Source organism: Rhinolophus ferrumequinum, chromosome 2 (genome assembly GCF_004115265.2).
Source record: "Rhinolophus ferrumequinum isolate MPI-CBG mRhiFer1 chromosome 2, mRhiFer1_v1.p, whole genome shotgun sequence".
Lineage (NCBI taxonomy): Eukaryota > Metazoa > Chordata > Mammalia > Chiroptera > Rhinolophidae > Rhinolophus > Rhinolophus ferrumequinum.
In genome coordinates, this window is record NC_046285.1 from 109,130,396 (window position 1) to 109,154,411 (window position 24,016).

General features: G+C 49.2%; 1 protein-coding gene across 3 annotated transcripts in view; it reads left to right on the top strand.

Moving 5' to 3' along the window:
- DIP2A (disco interacting protein 2 homolog A) overlaps nt 1-24,016 on the top strand; it is an 88,051-nt gene that overhangs the window by 20,295 nt on the left and 43,740 nt on the right. For all 3 annotated transcript variants that reach the window (XR_004424724.1, XM_033123886.1, XM_033123894.1), the window contains exons 3-8: nt 3,611-3,730; nt 8,716-8,835; nt 10,024-10,212; nt 12,909-13,034; nt 18,658-18,777; nt 19,846-20,043. Coding sequence is in view for 2 of the 3 variants with exons in the window: in XM_033123886.1 (XP_032979777.1) it covers nt 3,611-3,730; nt 8,716-8,835; nt 10,024-10,212; nt 12,909-13,034; nt 18,658-18,777; nt 19,846-20,043 (873 nt within the window). In the remaining variant the exon portion in view is untranslated. The remainder of the gene's footprint in view (nt 1-3,610; nt 3,731-8,715; nt 8,836-10,023; nt 10,213-12,908; nt 13,035-18,657; nt 18,778-19,845; nt 20,044-24,016) is intronic.

Sequence of the window (24,016 nt, forward strand, 5' to 3'; positions counted from 1 at the left end):
TTCTGAAGCAGTTCTGGAAGTCCTCTTTCATGAGTGTCTTTAGTTGCGTTGTTGTGGATGCTTTGATGTCCTGAATCATTTTGACTTTGGTGAAGAGCCAGAAGTCGCATGGTGCCAGATCTATTGAATAAGGTGAATGAGGACACCCGTAATGTTTTGTTTTTTTTAAAAAGCTTTTATTTATTTAAGTGTGTTTTTCCAGGACCCATCAGCTCCAAGTCAAGTAGTTGTTTCCATCTAATTGTGGAGGACGCAGCTCACAGTGGCCCATGTGGGGATCGAACCGACAACCTTGTTGTTAAGAACACTGTGCTCTAACCAACTGAGCTAACCAGCCGCCCTCATAATGTTTTTATTTGACAGAAATTGCTGTACCAGAAGTGATGTGTGACAGAAGCATTGTCATGATAGAGGATGATTTACGGCACACTTTATTTATTTATTAAATTTTATTGGGGAACAGTATGTTTCTCCAGGGCCCATCGTCTCCAAGTTGTTGTCCTTCGATCTAGTTGTGGAGGGCGCAGCTCAGCTCCAAGTCCAGTCGCCGTGTTGAATCTTTAGTTGCAGGGGGCGCAGCCCACCATCTCATGTGGGAATTGAACCGGCAACCTTGTTGTCGAGAGAGCTTGCGCTCTAACCAGCTGAGCCATCCAGCCACCCGTACAGCATACTTTAAAAGTCATGTTCTCTCAACCGTAGCTCACACCTGACTGACTGCACTGAACAAGTTGAAACTTGTCACAGTTACTAAGGTTCGACATGTCACTTCCCGTATTGAAGACCCTGCCTTTCTGTTGGATGGCACTCGGCAGCAGCATTCACCGTATTTTTTTATCACAATGGGAAAGGCTCCATGTCACACATCCCTTCTGGTACGGCAGTTTCTGTCAAATAAACACATTACAGTGTGTCTTCATCCACCTTATTCATCCGGTCTGGTACCATACGACTTCAGGCTCTTCACCAAAGTCAAAATGATTGAGGACATCGAGGCAGCCACGTCAACACAACTAAAGACACTCATGAAAGAGGACTTCCAGAACTGCTTCAGAAAGTGGCAGGAATGATGGGATCAGTGTGTTTGAAGCACAGGGGCATAGTCTGAGGGGCATTAATGGCAATGTGTCTTTTAATGTAATAAATTTTTTACGTAAACATTCACCGTATTGTTTGATCCCACCTCAAAGTGGCAATAAACTGTCAATTGCTTATCAATACATTTAGCAAGGAAGTCACAGAACCTGTATTAGGATCATAAAAATCTATTTGAAAGAAAAAAACAAGACCATAGAATAGAAGAAGCCCTACTTCCCTAAATAGAAAAACCTAATATTGTAAAGCTGACATTTTCTACATTAACATGTGACCGTGAAGTATAGTCCAGTTTGAATTCCAGGGACTGGTTTTCCCCCAACCAGGGACTGGAAATAATAACCCATTGGAAAGAGAAGAGTTCTGAGAGTAGCCCACACATTTTGAAAAAGAGAACTAGTGAGAAAGAATTGGCATTCAACAGCAGGAGGGTCTGGGTATGTGGGTGGAAGGCCCCCTGCCCCAACCCCAGGAGAGGAAGGTCTAGCAGTAACTCGGGGGAGAACCTGGGGCGGGCAGCAGAGCTGGGTCCTCTTTTTCTCCACCCATGAACACGGACGTCAGAAGGACTGCCGTCCTAACTGTGTCTGTGATTATTAGATAAAATTCAGGAGGGTACTTGAGTAACCTTTGAGTGGGGCTTACAAGATTAGGGACCTGGAAGTTAGAAAGGAAAAGAAAACAGGTGTGACCGGTTCCCTGGAAATGGAAACATTCAGAACACCCAAGCTGGAGGCGTGCACAGTGCAGGGTGGTGTCGCTAGCGGTCCAGGTCTCCTGGGGGGCTCTGAGTTGGAAAAAGGGAATAGACATTCAAAGAACAGGAGCTACGGATGGGCAACCAACATTAAACTATGTTCAGCCCACGAGTAGATGTGGAAATGCAAATTGCAGTGAACCATTTTTCTCCTGTCAGATTGGCAAAATTCTAAAACTTTCTAGAACATCCAGTGCCGACAGGATGTGGGGAAGTGGCACCTTCTTACGTTGCTTGTGGGAGTGCGAATGGCTGTAACCCTTTTGGAAAGTTATCTCTTGCGATCTGTTAAAATAAAAAATATACATACTGCTTTATCCAGTAACTTCACGTTGGGTTTTGTATCTTTGTTGAATAAATGAGGCTTTCTCAGAGAACCAGGTACCCTACTTGGAACATAAGTGTCAGGGTGTCCACATGCGTGTACGTGGGGACAGCACTCCTGTTCATAGCACAGCGTGTGAGGTTCTGTGCACCCCACCCACACAGAAGTCAAGTGTTTATCTAGTCACGAGGAGCTGAGGCTGAGCACAGTGCAGCCCAGTGTGGCTCTCTGGGTGTGTGTGTGTGTGTGTGTGTAAATATGTGCCCTGGGTGCTCAGACTCTGAAGAGCACATGTTGATGTCCAGAGGGGCTTCCTATTCTCTGGTGCTACTTACCTGACCACCCCAGAACATGGTGCCGAAAACAACAGTGACAGCGCCCATTCTGCTCAGGTATCTGCCACTTGGCCAGGCTTGGGCTACCCTGCCCCATCCACAGAGCCAGCACCAGTGTCCTGGGGGCCTCAGTCATGGCCGTGGTGTCCGTGCTGGGACACTCAGGGCTCCTCTGTCCTCTCCTGGGTCCTCACAGTGTGCTGTCACAGAGCCAGGTGGGAGCTGTGTCACCTTTCATGACTGAAGTAACTTGAAGTCACACAGTGTCACTCCTGCTACACTGTCCGCTGGGCAGTCACTGATCAGGAGGTCTGAGGCAGGGTAGCCTGCCTCTTCCGGGGTGGTGAGTGCTGGAGGAGTGCTGGGCTGGAGATGCTTTGATGGTTCCGCTGAAGCACAGCTGAAGGCTTTGCTTTGTGCCAGTGTCACAGATGAGGACTCAGCCCCAAGGATTGTTCCACACGCCTGTGCACTTGTACCCCGTTCGTTCTCTCACCACGCTGTGTCCTAAAGGTCTGTGTGGTCGGGGCTGTCACATGAGTGCCGGGGGCCTGGCCACAGAGTGTGGACAGCTGTCCACGTGTTGGGTGTGGGGACAGCAAGCTGGTGTGGCGGCCAAGCCCTGCTCCACTGTCACTGCTTTTACTGTGCCTCTCCTTTCCCCACCGGTCCATTTCTCTGCCTGTGTGACAGCCTTGTGATTGCTCATTGGGCGGTTTCCCACTGAGTTTGCTGACAGCAGGGACAGTGCCAGGAAAGGTGACTCAGGCCATTTCAGACTCTGCAGAAAAATGCTGCCATAGGGCCTCCCCTAGACAGTCTGCCTGGAGGCCCCATGTGTGCTGCCAGGGGCTCAGGGACCACCACGTGAGCTCACCTTTCTTGCAGAGGTAGAGGCACTGTGGGGAGAGAGCTGGAGGTGGACATTCACACCTGCCTTGACCTTCAGATTCCGGGTCATTCTGGCCTACAAGGGTCCATGCATGGCGTGAGTGCTCACGGTATGGTTTTTGGTACAGTGTGCGCTGTTTAAAATGCGTTTTCCAGAATTGGAAAAGCAAATGGTTTACACAGATGTTGCTATAAAATGTGTTGCAGGAGTGGATCTGCCCCTGCAAGCAGAGCCTCGGACCCCTGGGCCCTCGCAGAGCGTGGTCGCAGCGCCCAGGCAGCAGAGGCTGCGCCCCACCAACTCCCGGGACGAGCGCTTCCGGTCAGGTAGGGACCGAAGTGCAACCCTCTGTTCGGACTCCTTTTTTCCTTCCTCGAAATGCCTGCTGAAGAAATTATTTTCACTGGAATGGTCATTTACTACCTCACAGTGTTTTTAAGAAAAAATTGAGCCTTCACACAGCACAGTGCGTGTTCGGGAGCCTGTGGAGTCAGGGCCACCCTTTTAGGGGATGCTCACAAAACTTCCCATCAGCACGATTTCTTTAGACTGCGGCCAAACTGCGGCCCGCGGGCCAACTGCAGCCCACAATCCATTGTTAATTGGCCCACAGCAAATTCCAGAAATATATTTAGTTTACTTAAATAAACCAGGTGAGGCAATACGTACTTCACCTCGAGTGAGTGGCCCGGCTGTTTGTGTATTTTACCGCATCTGGCCCTTGGTGAAAACCGTTGAAAAAAGTTTGGACACCCCTTCTTTAGACGCTTTGTCCATTTTCCTGCTTAGAGCTTTGGGGCTGCTGTTCACAGATTCTGTACATTATGGGGCAGCTGCATTACTGTGCTGTTCAGTGTGTTTTTCTGTTTCTAATTTTGGAGATTTCCTTCTAATTGGATTTCTGCCGCTTTGTCAGTGTTTTAATAAATTTTTAAATTTGTCTCTGATGTCTTATTTGAATTATCAGAACACCCATTGAAAAATCCATCTTTTCAAGTATAGGTTACATGTCAGTAACTTTGGAGCACGCTCTTTCACCTGTTCAACATCTTCACCATTATGTGATTGTATATTTCCTTTATATTTAAGCTGTTTTGGTAGCCTTTTTATAAAGAAAAACTGTCAACAGAGATATAGAAATGGCCAATTTGTTTTAAGAATATCTAAAAAGAACATTAAGACTTTAAATGTTATATCAACAAGGGAGTGCGAAAGTTTTGATCAGATAACTTTTTACCAATTTAATATCCATTAAAAAAACTTGTCACTGTGGTAATAGTTTTTTTTTCTGGTAATAAAAACAATACATGTGATATAAAGTATGCCAAGTTCAAGGACAGAAGTCAAACTCACCCAGACTCTGAATCTTGAGATAGCCTTCCTCAGCATCTCACAGCGTCCGTCTCCTTCAGCACTGCCGTGCACAGGCACGCGCACGCACGGACACGGTCAGGTCGCGAGGACACGGTCAGGTTGTGACCACCGTGCTCTCCCTCTGGTCTCCCTTTCTCCCTCCCCACCATCCAGTTCCATACAGCTCATATTAGCAAACTGTCTTTGCCCTTGTGAACTTGATTCTAGTTCTCATTCTTTATTTTCTGAGTGCAAGACCTTTACCGTAAATGTGGTGTGCTAATATTTTCTCCGAGGCTTTGTCTTGTCTCTGCGTTCTCTTCAAATGGCTTTTTTTTTTTTTTTTTTTTAAGATTTTATTGGGGAACAGTGTATACTTCCAGGACTTTTTCCAAGTCAAGTTGTTGTCCTTTTAATCTTAGTTGTGGAGGGTGCCGTTCAGCTTCAAGTTGTTGTCCTTTCAGACTTAGTTGTGGAGGGCACAGCTCAGCTCCATGTCCAGTTGCTGTTTTCTAGTTGCAGGGGGCACAGCCTACCATCCCTTGCGAGAGGCGAACCGGCAATCTTGTGGTTGAGAGGACGCGCTCCAGCCAACTGAGCCATCCGGGAGCTCAGCGGCAGCTCAGCTCAAGGTGCCGTGTTCAATCTTAGTTGCAGGGGGCACTGCCCACCATCCCTTGTGGGCGTCGAGGAATAGAACTGGCAACCTTGTGGTTGAGAGCCCACTGGCCCATGTGGGAATTGAACCGGCAGCCTTCGGAGTTAGGAGCATCGAGCTCCAACCGCCTGAGCTACTGGACGGGCCCTCAAATGGCTTTTGAAGAGCAGGAGTTTTTCATTTTAATGAAGTCCAATTCATCAGGTTTTTTTTGGACAGTCCATTTGTTCTTGTATCTAAGAAATCTTTGTCTAACCCAAGGTCACAAAGATTTTCACCTGTGTTTTCTTCTGGAAGCTTTATAGTTTTAAGGTTTTACCTTTAGGTCCATCATCATCTTTTTAGCATGAGTTTGAGGCATGGATCAAAGTTCATTTCTGCGTGTGGACACCCAGTTTGTGGCACATACTCTGTCTTTGCTCAATTTTTGGAAAGCATTCACATATGCAGGTGGCCATTTCTGGACTGTCCTGCTCTGTTGATGTCTATCTTTATGGCAATGTGTGCTCTCAGTGATAGTGGCTTAGTAATAATTGTTGAAATCAATAGTGTTAGTCCTCCAACTTTGTTCCTTATTGTTCTCATGTGTGCACTGTGTCTTTCTGCCTGTGGCACTTGGAAGGTTTTTCTCTTTGTCACTGGTTTTGAGTGGTTTGGTGATGATGTGCCTTGCTGCACTTTCTTTGTTTCTGGTGCTTTGTTGAGCTCCTTGGATCTGTTGGTTTATACCACTATTGTGTTGATATTTAGTCCTGGGTTTTTAGTCTTGGGTTGTTTTATCTGTACTTACATTTTTGTTTATTCTAAGACAGCTGTAAAGTTTAGAGTATGGCCCAGTCACTGCTGTGTTTGTTGCAGGGGCTCTGAGATGTGTCTCTCTTCCAAACACCTTCCATGAGTGTTTTCATTTGTATGTCTGGGAGAATTTTATTAGACCCTGGTGTTTAAATCGTAATTTGGCTGGATATTAAAATTCTAGGTTCACCACTTTTTTCATCGATACTATGTTGCCTTCCTGCACCTGGGGGATGCTATTGAGTAATGCTGGTCTGTTTCTTGATCCTTGGAGATGATTTACTCTCTCTCTCCGGAAACTTTCAGAACTGTCTTGTTGCCTTTGATGTTTGTGGGTTTTATTTTAATACTTCTTGGTGTGACTTTTTCATCTTTCTCAGTTAGCACCCTATCAGCCATTTCACTATAAGGTTTTTAAATATTTTAAAAACATCTTGTTGGAGAAAAGTTTTACATGTACAGAAGTGGAAGTAACAGTGTGCTTACCCGCTGGGCCGCCTGTCCAGCTCCCGGGTGTTCAGGCTTGGATCTGTTCATCTACACCCCATCTACTGCCTCCCTTCTTTGTGACTCTGAAGCCAATCTCAGCGATCCTGTTACTTCATTTAGGTCTCATAATAGTCTTGCTCTCGGTATCTGAAAAGAGTGTATGTAAATATAAAAGATAATACCAGTATCACAAAATAATTAACAATAGTTTCTTAATATCAGATATCCAAATGTTCATATGGCTTTTTAAAACGTTTGTTTGGGCCCAGGACCCAGAAAGATCTATACCTCACAAGTGGTTGCTATGTGTTGCCAATTTTTCTTATTGTGGACTCCTTCCCTCCAGTCTGGCAGAGCCTGGGCTGCGTCTACCAGCTCCTGTGCACTGGTCCCCAGCTCCCCAGCTCTCCAGGCTCTGTGAGGGTCAGGTCAGGGTTTCCAGTGGTTCATAAGATTTCTTCAGAGATGGCGTTGTGTTCTTCAATCTCTTTCTTCCCGAGGACATTGGCAGCCAGTGGTTCTCAGTGCTTGATCCATTAATTCATTAACGTTGCAGAATGTTCCAGTGAAACTGCTGCTGTCATCCTCCATCCAAAGGCTGGGACGCTTCTGTGCGAGAAGTCCACTCACATTCTGTGTGGTACAGGAGAGCCCGGACAGACTCCGTTCTTTCCATTTATTTACTCCTTTCAGAATAACTTGTGGGGTCACTGGCTTCCTACCATGTCAGCCAATTAATTTTATGCCTCTTTTCCTTCATTCCTGTTCTTTCATCTTGTTTTTCAGTATTGTTTTGGTGTTCATGCGTTCCAGCATTTGTCCTGGTTGATAGTCACAGTTTCCCTTCCTTCTTCACACTGGGTGCACAGCTGTGGGAGTTGCTGGGTCCTGTCCTTTTTGCTCTTGTGACAAGACGCTGCAGGCTCGGCTGTGCATTCCCTGCCCCTGCCCTGCGTCTGCCATTTCGGAGGGTCCTTCAGTGAGGGTTGCAGTCTAGACAGAGTCGAGTGCCAGGGATTCTCGTTGCTGTTGGGCCGGTCATTGTTTCTAGACATTCACAGCGGATAGATGTAAGAATACTGTTTAAATACAGCATACCACATGCACTCATGGATCTGATCCACTGAGATTCAGGACTGTGGAGCTTTCACTGCTTTTACCTTCTTTTAAAAATTTTTTATTGGGGAATGTTGGGGAACACCGTGTTTTTCCAGGGCCCATCAGCTCCAAGTCCAGTTATTGTCCTTCAGTCTAGTTGTGGAGGGCGCAGCTCAGCTCCAAGTCCAGTCTCCGTTTTCAATCTTAGTTGCAGGGGATGCAACCCACCATCCCATGTGGGAATTGAACCGGCAACCCTGTTGAGAGTTTGCGCTCTAACCAACTGAGCCATCCGGCCGCCCCTCTGGCAGCTCAGTAGCAGCTCGTTGTCTTCTATCTAATTGTGGAGGGCGCAGCTCACTGGCCCATGTGGGGATCGAACCGACATGTTATTTGGAGCTCATGCTCTAACCAACTCAGCCATCCGGCCGCCCCGTACTTTTTTTATCTTCATTGGTGTCTCCTGGAGTGTCTTGGTTCCCAGGGACAGTAGAATCAGACTGTCGCACCACTCTTCACTTGCTCTATCCCACTTGACCTGCACACACTGCAGTATGACAGTGCCCTCAGCTGCGCAGAGTTGGCCTCTTGTCCTTAGCAGGTTTCTGTAGAAGAATAGGCCAAGCAGTCTGACCAGTGTTTTAAGGTCATCTGGAGTAGTTTATGCCCAGTACCAAGACACACTCAGGTTCGTCTTATTTTGAGTTTGGGAGATTTCACTTTTATTTACTTTTGACCTATAGCTGAAAATGTTTACATGGCTCCAAAGTCAAATATACAGACAAAAGAGTGTTTAAAGAAATGTGGGACCACTGTAGGCAGAGGCTGAGCATGTGTTTCCTTTACACCCAATGAAACTTAACGTGTCATGTCAAATGCAACGCCCAGAGGAGTGTCTCACTGCCGCTGTCCCTGCAGATGTTCACACAGAAGCCGTGCAAGCAGCTTTGGCCAAGTACAGAGAGAGGAAGGTGCCTCTGCCCTCGAAGAGACGCTCTGTTCTTGTGCCTTCGTCCGCGGAAGCCTGCACCCCGCCAGGTAGGACGGCCAGGGTGTCGGCCTGCCAGGTTTCCGCCTGCCTCTGGTCCACCCCTTCCCTGTGACCGGGAATATCTTCTGACTTGTGGGGAAGATCAGGAGATTGAAAGTGTTTAGCGTGTGCAGTGGTCCTGCTCTGAAAATCTGTGCTGTGCACTCTGCCCTCAGCTGACGGGAACTGCTTTCTATAGGACGTTTGTGTAGATTTGAGTTGTTTGTGTCCTTTAGTGAAGAGAAGACCCTAAAAGGTGGAATGCTAGGGCTGCCTGCATTAAGGCTTGTTCTCATCTCATTAGCTGTTATTTACTGTGTTGTTACCAGGCCCTAGTTGGGCGAGGACGAGGCCATCTGGAGGGTTTAGGTGGTTTTGTTGTGGTTGCTGCCATCACCATCCCAGTTTGAACTTCGCTCTGGAGCCTCTCTTCAGCGGTGACGTCACACGTTTCCTACTAAACCACCCCACGTGGTGGCTTAATGACCTCCTCTCGGGCGCTTAAGTCATGAAACTGGGGCTGAGAGCCAAACACACCAGATTCACAAGATAATTCCGTGCTTTGGGTATTGCTTCCTTGCTTAAAAAAGAAGTTTATAATGTTGAAACAAATCTTTCCAATGGCTGTTAAATTATTCTTTCTACTGAGAGTAACTATAGATGCTGCCCAGTTTTTAAAGAACCTTGAAATCGTTGTGAAACCTATAATGACATGCGGTCATGTGACCTACGGAGCCTGGTCACGGTGAGCTCTGCTGACTGAAACAGCTTCCGCTCATTCCTGCCCTCCACAAGAGGACACCACGGCACGTGGGGGCGAGCTCAGCCTTCCCTGTGCGTCACCATGTGTGGATGTGCTGTGGGCTCAGCCCTTGGGATCCCTGTAATATTTGGGACCCTGTTGAGGGGTGTGCTGAGGCCGGTTAGCAACCGGGCTGCCCTCACTCCCGGCGTGTGGCACCCCGAGGCAGAGTCAGGGGAAGCCAGGTCATGAACCAGTTTCCCAGGCGGGGCCCCTTGGACCTTTCTGGAGGTCGGTACAGGCCCCCTGAATTAAGGCGACCTTTGAGATGACCCTGGGCCACATGTGGGCGCAGCTCGCGGGTGCACAGGGCAGGGCTGCACCGGTGCCAGTGTGGGAACTGCCCCCTCGGGGACCGCCCTGCATCACACCTGTCGTGTTCCTTTAACCACAGACACGTCGTCTGCCTCAGAAGATGAGGGCTCTTTACGGCGACCGGGACAGCTCCCTTCCACTGCACTGCAGAGCCGTGCCAGCGCCGAGTCCTGGCCTGAGCGGGCCATCCAGGGCTCGTCCTCCTCGTCATCTGCTTCTTCCACCTCGTCTCACGCGGGAGGGACACCGGCCGGCCACGCCCACCTAGGTCAGTGCCCGCTGCTGTGGCCCCTCCAGGATAGGTGCCCCTGTGCCATCAGGACCCGCCTTCTCATTTCATCTGGAAGAGGGCTGCTGGGCAGCACTAGTAGTTCTTGATGCTTCTGGGGTTTGGGTGTGGGCCTCTCCCGTGGACCCCAAGAAAGAAATGGTCTCTCTGGAGGGTGAAACTGAACAGGTGGCAGTGCAGGATGGACGGTCACTGTGATGTGACTGCGGCTGTTCCCCGTGGTCCCCTGGCCTGCTGTTCCCCGCAGCCTCCCTGTCACCTTCACCTTTGTACTTTGTTGTGTGCACGGCGGTGGGTCCATTGTCACGCTGAGTCTAGACTGAGCGCACGGCTGTGAGTCCATCACAGTCCCTGAGCCTGGGCTGTGTGCACAGCTGTGGGTCCATCACAGTCCCTGAGCCTGGGCTGTGTGCACAGCTGTGAGTCCATCACAGTCTCTGAGCCTGGGCTGTGTGCATGGCTGTGGGTCCATCATCTGTCTCCATTACCGGCTGTCCTGAGGCCAGGCTGGGGCTGCAGCTGCGATCTGGCCTTTCTCCCTCCACACACCCGGGTAAACAGCCCCTCAACATGAAGAGGGTGTCAGTCAAAGCTAAGTCATAAAGATGCATAATCTTTTCCAAATCATCCAATGCTGTGAATTACATGAACCTTAGAAAGGAAAAGATCGTAAAGCTCTCATTGTTTGAAATCACATTTTTAAACACAAATTCTGTGGTACTTAGCTGAGTGTAGCTGGCATGCGAAGCCCACAGATGCTCTTGCACGAGCACCTTAAAAAGGGTCCTCGGGCTGTGTGTGGTTGTCACCGGTCTGCTCTGTAGACGTGGAGGGAGGACCAGAAGTCGGGTCGGCCACCATGGCCTGAGGTCCCAGTTGGCCCTGTCCCTCCTCACTGTTAGGTGCGGTCCTCTGACACGAGCCAGCGTGCACCCGTGACGGTGCGTGTCCTGTGGGGCTGCAGCAGGCTGCATACCCCTAAGCTTTCTTCTTAAACTGGAGGAACTCTGTGATAGGCATACTTTAAATTGCTAATTTCATCAACATTAAGGTTTTTCAAGGGTTGTGAAAACTCTGTCATTAGAGTTAGAGTTTTCCAAATGCTGTTTTCTGCTAGGTAAACAATGAGTTTGTGTTTTGCTTTCATATAATTTCACCTTTCTATATATGAGGTCTGACAATTACGTTGGCGAACTCACCCTAGAAAAAGTGCTACATATCTCATTGCTGAATATCACTACAGTCACCTTCTAAGTACTCCCCTTGGGAAGCTATGCCCTGACACCAGTGCCTAGTCCACCCTTCAAAGCAATTTTGGAACTCTTTTTCTGGAATGGCCATCAGAGCTGTCGTCATATTACCCTTGATGTCCTGAATGTCATCCAAATGTCTTCCTTTCAATATTTCCTTTATCTTCAGGTAAAGAAAGAAGTCACTGGGGGCCAGATCATGTGAGTAGGGAGGGTGTTCCAATACAGTTATTTGTTTACTGGCTAGAAACTCCCTCACAGACAGTGCCCTGTGAGCTGGTGCATTGTCGTGATGAAAGAGCCATGAATTGTTGGCGAAAAGTTCAGGTTGTCTGTTTCAGCCTTTTCAGCACTTCCAAATAGCAAACTTGGTTAACTGTTTGTCCAGTTCGTGCAAATTCATAATGCATAATCCCTCTGATGTCAAAAAAAAGGTTAGTAACATCGTTGCAACAAGTTCGTGAACTTAATTGTCAGACCTTGTATTTCAAAAAAATTCCTAGCTTGCATTCTGCCTTGGCTATGAAATGATAGATAAATTATCAGAATTTAAACATTTTCAATATTAGCATGTCTTCTGGATGGCAGAAGCACTTGTTAGAAGATTCCACCCATTACACATCGCCCGACAGGCTGACACCAGTCTCCCAGGTGGCCAAGTGTCTGCCCTCCGTGTTGTGGAGGACACAGCTTCTGGCAGTTGTGCAGACACACTCGGCGGGCGCCTTCCCGAGCGTAGACTCCCCTGTGATGAGGGCGCGGTAGCATCTCACAGACGGATGTGCCACACGGCGGGGACTCAGCACAAACGCACGTTGTCACCGTGGCCAGAGCGACTGAACATTTCTGAGTCTGACCAGTCTGTCTTGCCGTGTGACATGAGTGCACTCTGCTCTAAGAGCGTGGTTGTAGTCTAATAGTGAGGCCGGGAGGGTAGTTGTGTTGCTGTGGGTTTATTCTGCGAAGCCTCGAAGGTCTGTCTTCGGGACATCCAACACAGTCTCTGGCGGACTGGGACGCAGTTTATAGAAGCCTGGTTATATTTTTTATAATATGACAAAAATTGGTCCCCTAACAACTTATGTAAAATGTGTTTCTGCTTGTCAGGAGAGTTCGGAGTAAGACCTGCCCTAGCTGTTGTGGAGGGTGGGTCCCCTCGCCTGTCTGTGCCGAGGGTGGTGTTTCTGGTCCAGACCCTCAGCGATGTGCACGGCCACATGCACAGCAGTCTACACGACATGTCTGGGGCCTGGGACTCTGCAGGGCTCCAAGCCCCTGGTCAGCCAGAAAAACACTTCGTGATCCTCCCCACCCCCCACACTTAGAGCTCAGCCAGTGAAGCTTGAGCCGAGTGGGGTTGAAACAGCAACTGTTAGTCTTTTGAATTAACCGCACTTGTGTTTTGGGTTTGTTTCTCAAACACAGAACTGCGCTCGGCCCCTCCTGACGTCACCACAGGCCTCATACAGCATCGGCTCTGCGAGCGCCCGCAGCCGGGCTCCATGAGAGGTGCCCCTCGGAGCAGTGGGAGCCTCCTGGACACGGCGGGCGGTGAGCATGCCTCTGTTTCCCCTCTGACGCCACAGGGCACTGGCTGTCCTCCATGTTTGGACACACCTTTAGTGCACTGACTGTAGCCGGCCTGAGCCAGGCATTGGTCACAGTCACCCAGCTCACAGACACGGACCTGTGTGCACAGTGAGCGTTAGTCTAGAAAGCACCGTGTGCGGGAGTAATGGGAATGTGTGCGTGGCCAGTGGGGACAAGGAGAATGGGCGGGAGACAGCCTGCCGATGTCATCTGTGTGCCAACGAGGTGTGGCCCTGGGATGCTGTAGGAAAACCAGGAGTGTGGCCAGTCGCTTATCTGAGCGCAGTGCGGCCGAACAGAGCCTGTTTTCGCGTGAGCACACGCCTGCTGGGCACCCCTGCTGGCACAGCAGTCCCCACAGCTCCGTGTCACAGCCCACGAGATGGTCAGCAGCATGCACGCTCCCTGCATGCGGACAGGGTGCCAGCGCCGTTTTCATAGTGTCCCGGGTAAGACCTCCTCCTCTGAAATGGTTCCGGTGTCTTACCAGACTCACATGAAGCTTTCTTTCCCCGGAGCAGATTTCAGTTGCAGGAAACTCCTGAGGATGTCAGAGCGAGGACTGAACGTGTGTTTTATTTCCTAAGCAGTAGGTGAAATTCTCTGCAAGTCTTTAGCTCCTTTTCCAGATGCAAAAGGAAAAGACTGAGGGTATAGGAAGTGGGTTTCCCATTGGTTAGATAGGCTTTTTCTTTGATTTACTACTCTTTATATTTAAAAAGAATTAATCGCTTAGTTGGGGTATAATTGACACGTACTGAATTGCACATACTTCAGTGTGCGAGTTTGTAAGTTTTAGGAGAGCGTCCGTCAGCAGTCAGGCTGGGGACACACGGCCCCTGCCAGCCCCGTGGCCATCGGGCCACCCACCCGCCCTTTTTGGCGTCCCCTCCGCCAAGCACCGATTTACCACCTGACGCTAGATGAGTTTCCTTTTTCCAGATTTCACAGTGGTGGAACCCGACAGCCTTCGCTGTCTGTTGTCTGCGTCTGCCCCCTGCAGAACCACTTTGAGCTTCCCGTTCTTGCACGTGTCCGTGGTTCACTGCCTTCCCTGAGGGCGCCCAGCGCTCTGCGTATCCACATCCCTTCCGAGGCACAGGCGTGGGCCGTCATCGAGAGAGCTTAGGACGGTTCGTGTGCAGGCCTCCGCGTGGGTGTGTGCTGTCGTCTCCTCTGGGTCAACAGCCAGGGTCGTGTGGTAGCTTTGTGTCTAACTCCTTAGGACCCTGCCTGGCTCATTTGCCAAAGGGTTGTGCCCTGTCTTCTCGCCCTGGGTGATGCGATTCTCGCTCCTCCATCTCCTCGCCAGCAGTTGGCGCTGTCGCGCTTCAAAGCTGTAACCATCCCAGCAGGTGTGGAAGTGTCTCCTCCTGGTTTCCCCACGCGTTTCCCTCGTGGCTGATGATGCTGAGCTCCCCCCTTCCCAGGTGCTAATCGGCTGCCTGCTTGTCTTCTCAGAAGGGTCTGCTCAAATCTTCTGCGTATTTCTTTAACGTGTTTGTTTTCTTATTAAGATTTGAGAGTTCGTTACGTATTCTGGATACAAGTTCTTTACCACGTTTATAATTCATATTTTCTCTCCGTCCGGCTGTGTTTTCATTCTCTGTGGTGTTTTCAGTGCCTTTCAAAGAGTAGAATTTTAAAATTTTGATGGTGTCCAGTTTACCAAATTTTCCTTTTACGGATCCTACTTTTGTATCATATTTAAGATACATTTACCTAATTCAAGATTGTAAAGGTTTTTTCCTAATTTTTCCCCCAGAATTTTATGGTTTCCGGTCTTATATTTAGGAGTCTGAGCCACTTGACTTAATTTTAACCTAAGTGCGAGGAATGAACCAAACTGCTGACCATTATTCTCACTGTATGTGGACATCCAGTTGTTCAGCCTCATTTATTACAAAGACCGTTGTGTCCCCACTGAGTTTCTTAGGCATTTTCCATGAGAATCAGTAGACAGTTTTGAGAGGAGTCTGCTTCTGGGTCTCTGTGCTGTTCCATTTGCTGTATTTGTCACGATTACTGTATTTTTGTAATAAATCTTGAAATCGTGTAGTTTGTCTTCAACTCTGCTTTTCATTTTAAAATTTGCTCTGGCTATTCCAGCTCCTTTGCATTTTAATGTGTATTTTAAAATCAGTTTGTTCATTTTTACCAAAATTCCTGCTGGATTTTGATTGGTATTTCATTGACTCTAGGTCAATTTGGAGAGAATTGGCATCTTAACAATATTATTGTATACTTCAGTTGATAAAAACCAGATATCTCTCCATATTTTTAGCACTTACAAAAAAATTTTTAGCACTGTTTCATAGCTTTCAGTGCACAGGTTTTGCACATATTTTGTTAAACATATGCCAAACTATGTTATTTTTTTGGTGCTGTTATAAATGGTATTTGTTTTTCCCCCCAATTGTTGCTAGTGTGTAGACATACAGTTGATTATTTTTATATTGACCTTATACCAGTTCTGACAGCTTTTTTTGGTGGATTCCTTAATATTTTTTCCACATGCATGCATGATCATATTGTCTATGAATACAGCTCTACTTTTATTTCCAAATCGTTTGCCTGTAGGAATGTGTATTTTTCTGATTTTACTGCCGTACCTACGCCTTCCAGAAGTGTCAGTTGGATGTGTTGAGTACAGACATAACTTTTCCTTGTTTCCAGTTGTTGGGGGAAAGTGTCCACTCTTCCATTTTGTAATTGTGATGTCAGCTGTGGGTTTTTCATAGACACTCCTGATCAGGTTGAGGAAGTTCCCTTTTTTCCCCAATTTCCCGAAAATTCTATCATGATTTTTGTTGAATAATTTTTTTGACCTGTTTAGCTCGTCATCTGGTTTCTCTCCTGCGGTTTGTTAGTATAGCCCAGGTGTGGTAGCTGTACCCTTTGGTTTGTGTGCGAGCGCTATGTGATGTGCACACAATGACAAAATCCCCGACAACACGTTTCTCAGAACAGACCCCATCGTTCAGCGATGCGTGGCTGTAGTTCTGATATTTGCAAGTTCGTTAATGTTCTGCATATCCAAAACTTAAAGGTGGGAATAGGTTAAAGAATCCTAAAATTGAAATCAAGAGGAAATAAACAAACTCGACTGTATTTCCAAGATACATACAGCCACACTCAAGGGGTGGCGGGGGGAGAGCTAATGCAGGTAAGGTACGGGCGTGCTGTTTGCCGGCACAGCCTCAGCCGGGGCCGAGGGTGAGGGGGAAGCACAGCAAGCCACCCCGGACTCTTGTTAGTGGGCTGGTGTTTGTAGGTGGTGGGTGAGGCAGATTGGAAATCACTACATACATGTGTTGAGCAGAGGTGTTGATGTTCGGGGGTGGGTCTCACTGCGGAAGAGGGGTATCCAGATGTCACTGGGAAAGGCAGCTGTATGGGCAAGATTGGGGTCGGCGGTGCCGGCGTGGCCTCCCGGTCTCGAAGATGCAAGTGTGACCTGTCTGTGCACACATGTGAGTTGTCCGTGTAGGTGTGTGTGTGTATCCAGGAACTTTTTTAGCTCTGTCTGTTGGAAGAAACAAGGACACTGCAGTAGCAGTGAGCACCTGGTGACCACATCTTGGTCTTTGCTCCCTGTCCACAGAGTGGGGCAGAGCTGCTTAGGGAAATGTGAGCTCAGCGCAGGGCAGGGGCGTGTATCTTACGACAGAACGTAAGGCAGTGCCTAAAAATGGTGGGGCACGCCACAAATGAAGTTGCACAGGTCCCGCTGGCTGAATTGGGAGTTTGTGCATCAAATAGTTAAGAACCAGCATGATTTATAACCATTGGGAAAAGAGCTATCCCTAAGCCCTTCCTGATAGATGGGTGGATGGGTGGGTGGAAGGATGGATGGATGGATGGATGGATGGATGACGGATGGATGGACAGATGGACAGACAGATACTTGACAGACGCCTGGGATACCAAGTGTCGACTGCTCCACGTGAATGGAATGCTAAGGCTGGAAAATAACTTCGCCACCATTACAGTAAAAATGGGTCTGGCAGGAATGATTCGTGGCTGTTCAGTGCAGGGAGAAAGTTCCCTGAGGCAAGGTGTGCACGTGCTCTTGAAGTGTCTCCTCGCACACTGCTTAGGAGTTCACAGGAAAAAACAGTGGTGATGTAACGGAGAGGCCAGATGCGCTTTGGGTGGTGAAACCAGTGTCCTCACAAGGGAGGTGGCCGTCCCATGGGTCTGGATATGATATTCAGGTAGCATTTCAGCCAGGAAGGCAGCACCTGAATTGAATTGTGAGAAAACCTTATAAAACTCAACTTGTGGTCTGTTCTACTTAAGAAAAAGAAAAAACTGTATTCTTCCAAAATGTCAGTCATAAAGCACAAAGAAATGTTCCAGATTAAAGGAGACTAAAGGGATGTGACAAGTAAATACAGTTCTTGATTCTAGCCTGGCTCCCGAGTGGAGGAAGGACTTAGGGTGTCAGCTGCCACCCGGACGGTGGTGTGTCCGGGGTTCGAGCCTCACTTACTCCGGCTGCACGGCAGAGCTCCCGGTCCGGCGTCCTCAGAGTGCTCATCACTGCGTCATGTGTCCTTATTTATATGCAGGGGTTCGCATTTTTCTTGTCTTCATCCAGCAGGTGGTGAGCTGTTTGAAGGCGACTCTTACTTATTTATCTGTGCTTTCGGTGACGTTTCTTCTCCTAGAACAGCTTTTCTTAGTAATTATTGAGGACACCAAAGAGCTTTTAGTTTATGTGGACTGTCTCTTCATATATGCCATATTAGAAACTAGAGCTAAAGACTTTTAAAAGTATGTATTAATTAACTTAAAAGTAACAGGAATATCCTCATATCTGAATGTAGATAGCACACATTGTGAAAAGAATTATAAACTGAAAATTCAGGGGGAAGAATGGGCTTGTTTTCTGTTGTTGCCAGTCTGTGTCATGGCTGGTGTAATAGCAGCAGCTGGGTCCTGTGTGTTGGCCCCCTTCATTCTGTGCAGACACCACATTTGGTGGCCTCTGGAAAAGTACAGTGTGCGCTCATGGGAGGAGGAGAGTGAAAAAGGCGGATGGTATCTTGACCGTGACTCAAGACGGACAGTTGGTCCTTGAACACCCCAGGGGTCAGGGGTGCCAGCCCCCACACAGTTAAAAATCAGCATGTAACTTTGACTCCCCAAAACTTGGTTGTCTCTGGGTTCCTGTGGAGGATTGGGACCCCCGCGGATACTGAAATCTGACATGCTCAGGTCCCCGTCTAAAGTGGCTTGGTCACTGCACACAGTCAGCCCTCCATGTCCGCTGACTCCCATCTCAGATGGAAAATGTGCCGTGTTTATTCTTACAGTCGTGTGTGAGTGGACTTGTGCAGTTCAAACCTTGTTGTTCAAGGGTCAGCTGTTGTTTGATCTCATGAACCCCCTGAAAGGGGTCCCTGGCTCAGGGACTAGAACAAGGTCTAGTTCCCGGAAGGCAGCCCAGAAATGTTTAGTGATGAATTAATTCCAGAATGCCTGCTGAGGGGCCAGTGCCCGCTAGCTTCTCAGTTCCTGTGCGTTCAGGTAGGAGGGGGGGTGGCTGCCCAGCCTTAGCGCCCCTCTCCCCCGATAGGTGTCCCTGTGAACAGCAGAGTGTCCTCCAAGATCCGGCAACTGCTGGACACGCTGAAGCGGCCGAAGCGGCCCCCGCTGAGGGAGTTCTTCCTGGACGACGCTGAGGAGGTGCTAGGAGGTGAGTGTCCAGCGGGCTCCCGGGGGCCGCGACCTCAGCGCACAGAAGCTACATACCTGTTGGCAGCTCTGGTCACCATGTGGCGGTGACGTGGCGTCGGGGCCACTGCCAGCCGAGTTGCCCGCGTGGGAAACTGGTTGCCCGTGGTTACGTGATGCCGCCCCTCTGTGCCTCTGGTCTAGCCGTTCAGTTTACAGGAATGCTTCGGAGGTTTCACCTTATGCGTCAGTCCCATTCCTGTTTAAAACTTCCGTTCCAAGACTTCCATTCCCATGATTTTGAGGGATTATATTTTCAGCATAGTTTTGGCTCCTGTTCAGAATATTGCCCTCTTATTTATGCATGAGGTCTATATTTGAAAGAAAAGAATATAGCTTCAGCTTCATCTTTTAAAAGATTACCAAGAAATAGAAGTAGAAGCCTGTAGATAAGGAGCAGAAATGAGGCGGGAGATGCAAGCGGGAGAAGGTGCTGAGCACCACGCGGCAGACGCTCACCCACCTCCCCCCACACCTCCTCTGTGCCCTGTCATGTCCCCTGGGACCAGCTCCAGCTGTTCCGTCCACACTTGAGGATTAGACACGGCTCTCAGGGCATTGTTTTCCCTTTATAAACGCCCTTCAAATTCAGAGTTCAATCATACAGATACGTTTGAGGGCATTTTTTCTTACACTTGGGCAAATTTTGGTTACATGTCCACTGGAAATACAAGGTTTCACTTTATTTTTGTTGTTCACCATGGTGATGATTCTTCTGAGTGCCCAAACCGAAGTGTTGACTTGTCGCTTTCATCCCTTGTAAGCGGGACCTGCTTCTCAGGTCGGCTGTGCCTCGGAAAGCCTGGCCGTCACGCCTGCCACCCGGGGCCTTGCTGTGCTGAATCCCCTCCATCTGTCCTTCAGTCAGCTGGTCTGTGACTATCATAATGATGAGGAAATCTAAACAAATGACTGTCGCATTTTTATAGGTGGTGTTTTCAAAGACAAAGTTATAAAATACGAATGCTTAAAACCTGAATGTGTGTGTGATGCTGCAGTGCTGATTTTAAAATCCCAATTTTGCTTATAGTCCAGCAACCAGATCCAAACCGGCCAAAGCCTGAGGGAAGCCAAATGGCGGTGCTGAGAGGGGAGCCTCTGGCCGCGGGGACACCCTGGCCGCCATCGCTGCTGGCCGCCCTGCAGCGCTGGGGCACGACGCAGCCCCGAGCACCCTGCCTGACCGCCCTGGACACCACTGGGAAAGCCATCCACACCCTCACCTACGGCAAGTGTCACCAGGAGGCGACCAGACGCTGGGTTAGCTGTTAAGTACTGCACACGCCATGCAGCCTGCACAGACGGCTAGAGCAGCGTAGCACATGTTTCTCAGACCCTCACAGCTGTCCAGTAAATACAGCGTCTCTCACGGCAGGCGCCCTTCCCCCCACAGGGGCATTTCTGAACAATGGCGTTTACTTTGGTCTAATTTTGAACTTTGTGCAAACGGAATCATACAGTGTGTGTTTTTGGTGTTTGGCATCTTGATGTAACACAGTGATAAGCACGTAGTGTGGGAATGCACTGCTGTGAGCAGGACCCAGCCACAGCAGGTCGCGGTGACGAGGCCCCATGCCGCCTGTGGCCCTCGCTCCCTCCCTCGCACAGAGGCGACTGGCGTGCTGACAGAGCACCTGGCTCTCAGTGGGACATACACGGGCGTGTGGGCCGGCACTGGAGGGATGACACTGTGTTCTCAGTGCCAGGGCACGTCCACGTCTCTGCGGGGACGTGTGGCTGGGTCCCACGCCGGGCTGCTGAGCACAGTGCTGTGGAATGGCCGGGGGGTGTTGGTGGCACACAGGCACCCCGCCAGCCGCTGTCCCCAGTGGCTGCGGCTCGTAGCGCCCGGCATGGCGCCAGCCCAGCTCCACGCCCTCGCTGACACTAGGTGTTGTCTGTCTCTCTAGGAACCTTCCAAACCTTTGGCTCATTTTTCTATTCCGTTGCTAATATTCTTTTTACACACTTCACATCCGTCTTTTCAGATACTAGTTTCGCACCTGTCTCCCTCCACTCTTTGGAGTACCTTTCAACACTTGTAATTGCGGCTTTAGGTAAATGAGAAGTCTCAACCTAACGTCGCCCAATTTACCTACCGTTCCCCTTACTACAGTGTTTTATTCCCCTATTTAGGAAGTCTTCGTCAAACCTAAGTTCACGAAGATACTGTCCTACCTTCTCGTTTAAAAACTGGTTTTATTTCTCACCTTCGGGCGTCACGCGCCTACAGTGTAATTTGTGTGTGGTGTGACATCAGGGGCATTTGCTTTCCTTCTGAGGACTGTGACCCACTGTCATTTACTGGAAAGCCAGTCCTCCCCCGAGGTGCTGCTTTGTCGTGTACCGTGTGGGAAATAGACCTGGGTCTCGTTTCTGCTTTCTGTGTTTGTCACTGGCATGTCTGCCCGCACCCCGGAATCACTGCAGCTTTATGAGTCTCTGTGTCTCCTACAGAAGTCCTGCAGCTAAGGCCTTCACTGCCCACTGCATTCCAAGTGAGCTTTAGAATCAGCTTGTCAGCTTCCAGAAACATTCCTGCTGGGCTGTTGATTGGCACAGATGGAATCTGTGGTTCCATCTGAAGAGAAGTGATTCATGACTGGAATATTTCCCCTTTACTTAAGGCCTTCTTTAATTTCTCTCAGTAATATTTGTACAGAATTTCTCTCAGTAATTGAGTACAGAAGTCTTGAGTGTCTTTCATTTTTTCTACTCATTTGTTACTTGTATAGAGAAGTGCCATTGGCTTGTTTAAATGGTGACTTTGTACCTAGTAATCTTGCTAAATTAACTTACTAATTCTTTTTTGTTTATGAATTATTTGTCTATATATCTCTGGGACATTCAGTGTACAGAGTCCTGTCCTGGTGCCAAAGCAGGCACCTTAGTTCCTCCTTCTGGCCTTGCTGCACGACCCCCCAGTGTGACGTGGATTGGTGGCCTTTTCGCCTCCCCACCTTAGGTCAGGAACTGGAATGTTTACTGAGGTTTGTTTTCAATCGTTTTATGGTAGAAATTCTTTGTCAGCTTAAGGAAGTTCTCTTCTATTCCTAAAAGTTTGCTAGTTTTTCATCATGGGCTGGCATTGGGTTTTACCAAATGCTTGTTTTGCTCTGCCAAGAAAATCATAGGGTTTCTCTGCCCTCCCCCATTAATTTGATGAATTGCATTGATTCATTTCCAAATGTTACACAGTCCTTGCATTTCTAGAGTAATCCGACTTGGCCATGATAGCTTATCTTTGTGATAAGTGTCTGGATTCGATCTGCCGCTGTTAACTACGACTTCTGCATCGTGTTCGTTGGAGGTTGGTCTGTCATTCTGTTGGAAAGGACGTCGCTGCCCATCTGCGAGGACTGTGGTTTGCTGACAGCCTCTGCCTGTTGAATCCAGCTTCCAGGTGTGGGCTGTGGGTGCTGGGCAGCCCGCAGTGAGGTGCAGGGCCTTGCGTGTCTGCCCCTGCCCGGCCACAGGGACTGACCAGCCACATCGCCCTGCAGGGTCTCCTGCCGGGTCTCCTGCCGGGTCTCAGGGGGCCCCTTTCTCTTCTTCATGTTTTATTGTGCCTGGCTGTCTGTCTGCTGCCTCGCTCTGCATTCTCTGTCTGTGTGCCCACCTTTCAGACAGTTCCCTGCTGTTTTTAGTCAGTGGGCATGCTCTTTACTCTCCCTTTGCCACACAGTGTCCCTTCCTGCCGCCTGCGTTCTCACCGCGACCTCTCCTTCGGGCCTGCAGGCTCCCTGTCTGTGTTCAGAAACTGTGTGACCACAGTTCATTTCATCGCAGTTGTTGGCGCTCACTTACCTGCCCTCAGCGCTTTGAAGATATCGTGCTGTCTGACAGGAAAGATGCCACCATGGTTTCTCTGTTCCTGTTGCTGTGTCTGTTTTCCTCTGACTGCCTTTTTAAAAATGCCTTTCTTTGCTTTGCAGCTGCCTTACGGTGTATCTTGGGGTGTGACGTTCTTTGGAATTTTCCTGTGTGGGGCCCACAGGACTTCTTAAATCTGTGGAACGGTGTCTTTCATCCTTTTGGGGAAAATTGCAGGCATGACCTCTTGAGTGTTGCTTCTTCCCCGTTTTCTCTCTCCTCTCCGCCTGGGACTCGGATGATATCTACCTTATACCTTTCTGGGTCCCGCGTGCCTTTGGGACTCTCTTTTGTATGTACTTCAGTCTGGAGATTTCCCTTTTTTCAAACTCTCTAATCCTAGTTACCAAATTTCTAGTCTACTATGAAACTCCTGATGAGTTCTCAGCTTTAGTCAGTGTCTTGTTAGTTTAGGATTTTCATTTGCTGTTCTAATTCCTATTCTGTCTCTGTGGGAGATCCCCGCTGTGCCCTGTACTTCCTTCGTCCTTTCCTCCATTTCCTGGGACGCACACGTTCGCACGGTCACTGAAAGGCTCCTTCTGCATCCCTGGAGTCGGCTTGCTGCGGCCAGTTCCTCTGGTCTGTGCTTTATCTTGGGGGACGTATCTTTTGGGGTACCTAGTACTTTTTAAATTAGATGTTGGACATGATGTATAAAAAATTATGGAGGCTCCAGATGACGTCATCTTCCATGAGAGAAGCTCCCCCCGCCCCCAGGCAGGTGGCTGGTCACTGCAGTCCAGCCAAGGCCAGGTCTGCCCGCCCCTGGCCCCAGCACCTCCCTGTGCCTGGGGCATTCTGTCTGTCCCTTTTCTCTGGTGGGTCTCCAGTCATGGCTTCTGTCTCGTGTGAGAACCTGAGAACCCCACTTGGCTTTTCCGAGGTTTTCGTGTGGTTCTTGGCTCCTGCTGCACACGGCGCTGGGACTCAGCACGCTTCCCAGAGGAGGCTGGCTGGCTCTGGAAAGCGCTGCTGCCTCCTCGGTGCCCCAGCAGCAGCGCTGTGGGCATGAGTCTGTGACACCCCAGCTTTTGTGAGGACCCCTGCAGAAGGTGAGCGCAGCTCCCCAGGCCGTTCCCTCGAGTCTCAGCTCCTCTACTTGTGTGTCCTTGGGGCCTCCAGCTGACGCTTTCTGCATTTCATTCAGTTCTACATCGTGTGGGCGGGAGTGCTGCTCTGCGTCCAGCACTCTCTCCTGCTTGGAAGCCGGCTCTTACCTGTTACTGTGGCTCCTTCGTGCCAGTTGAGGAGAGCGCGTTTCTGGTGGGGGATTGGGGGGGGGGGGCACTCACTGTGGTGGGAAGGGCCAGGCCTTCCCTGTCACA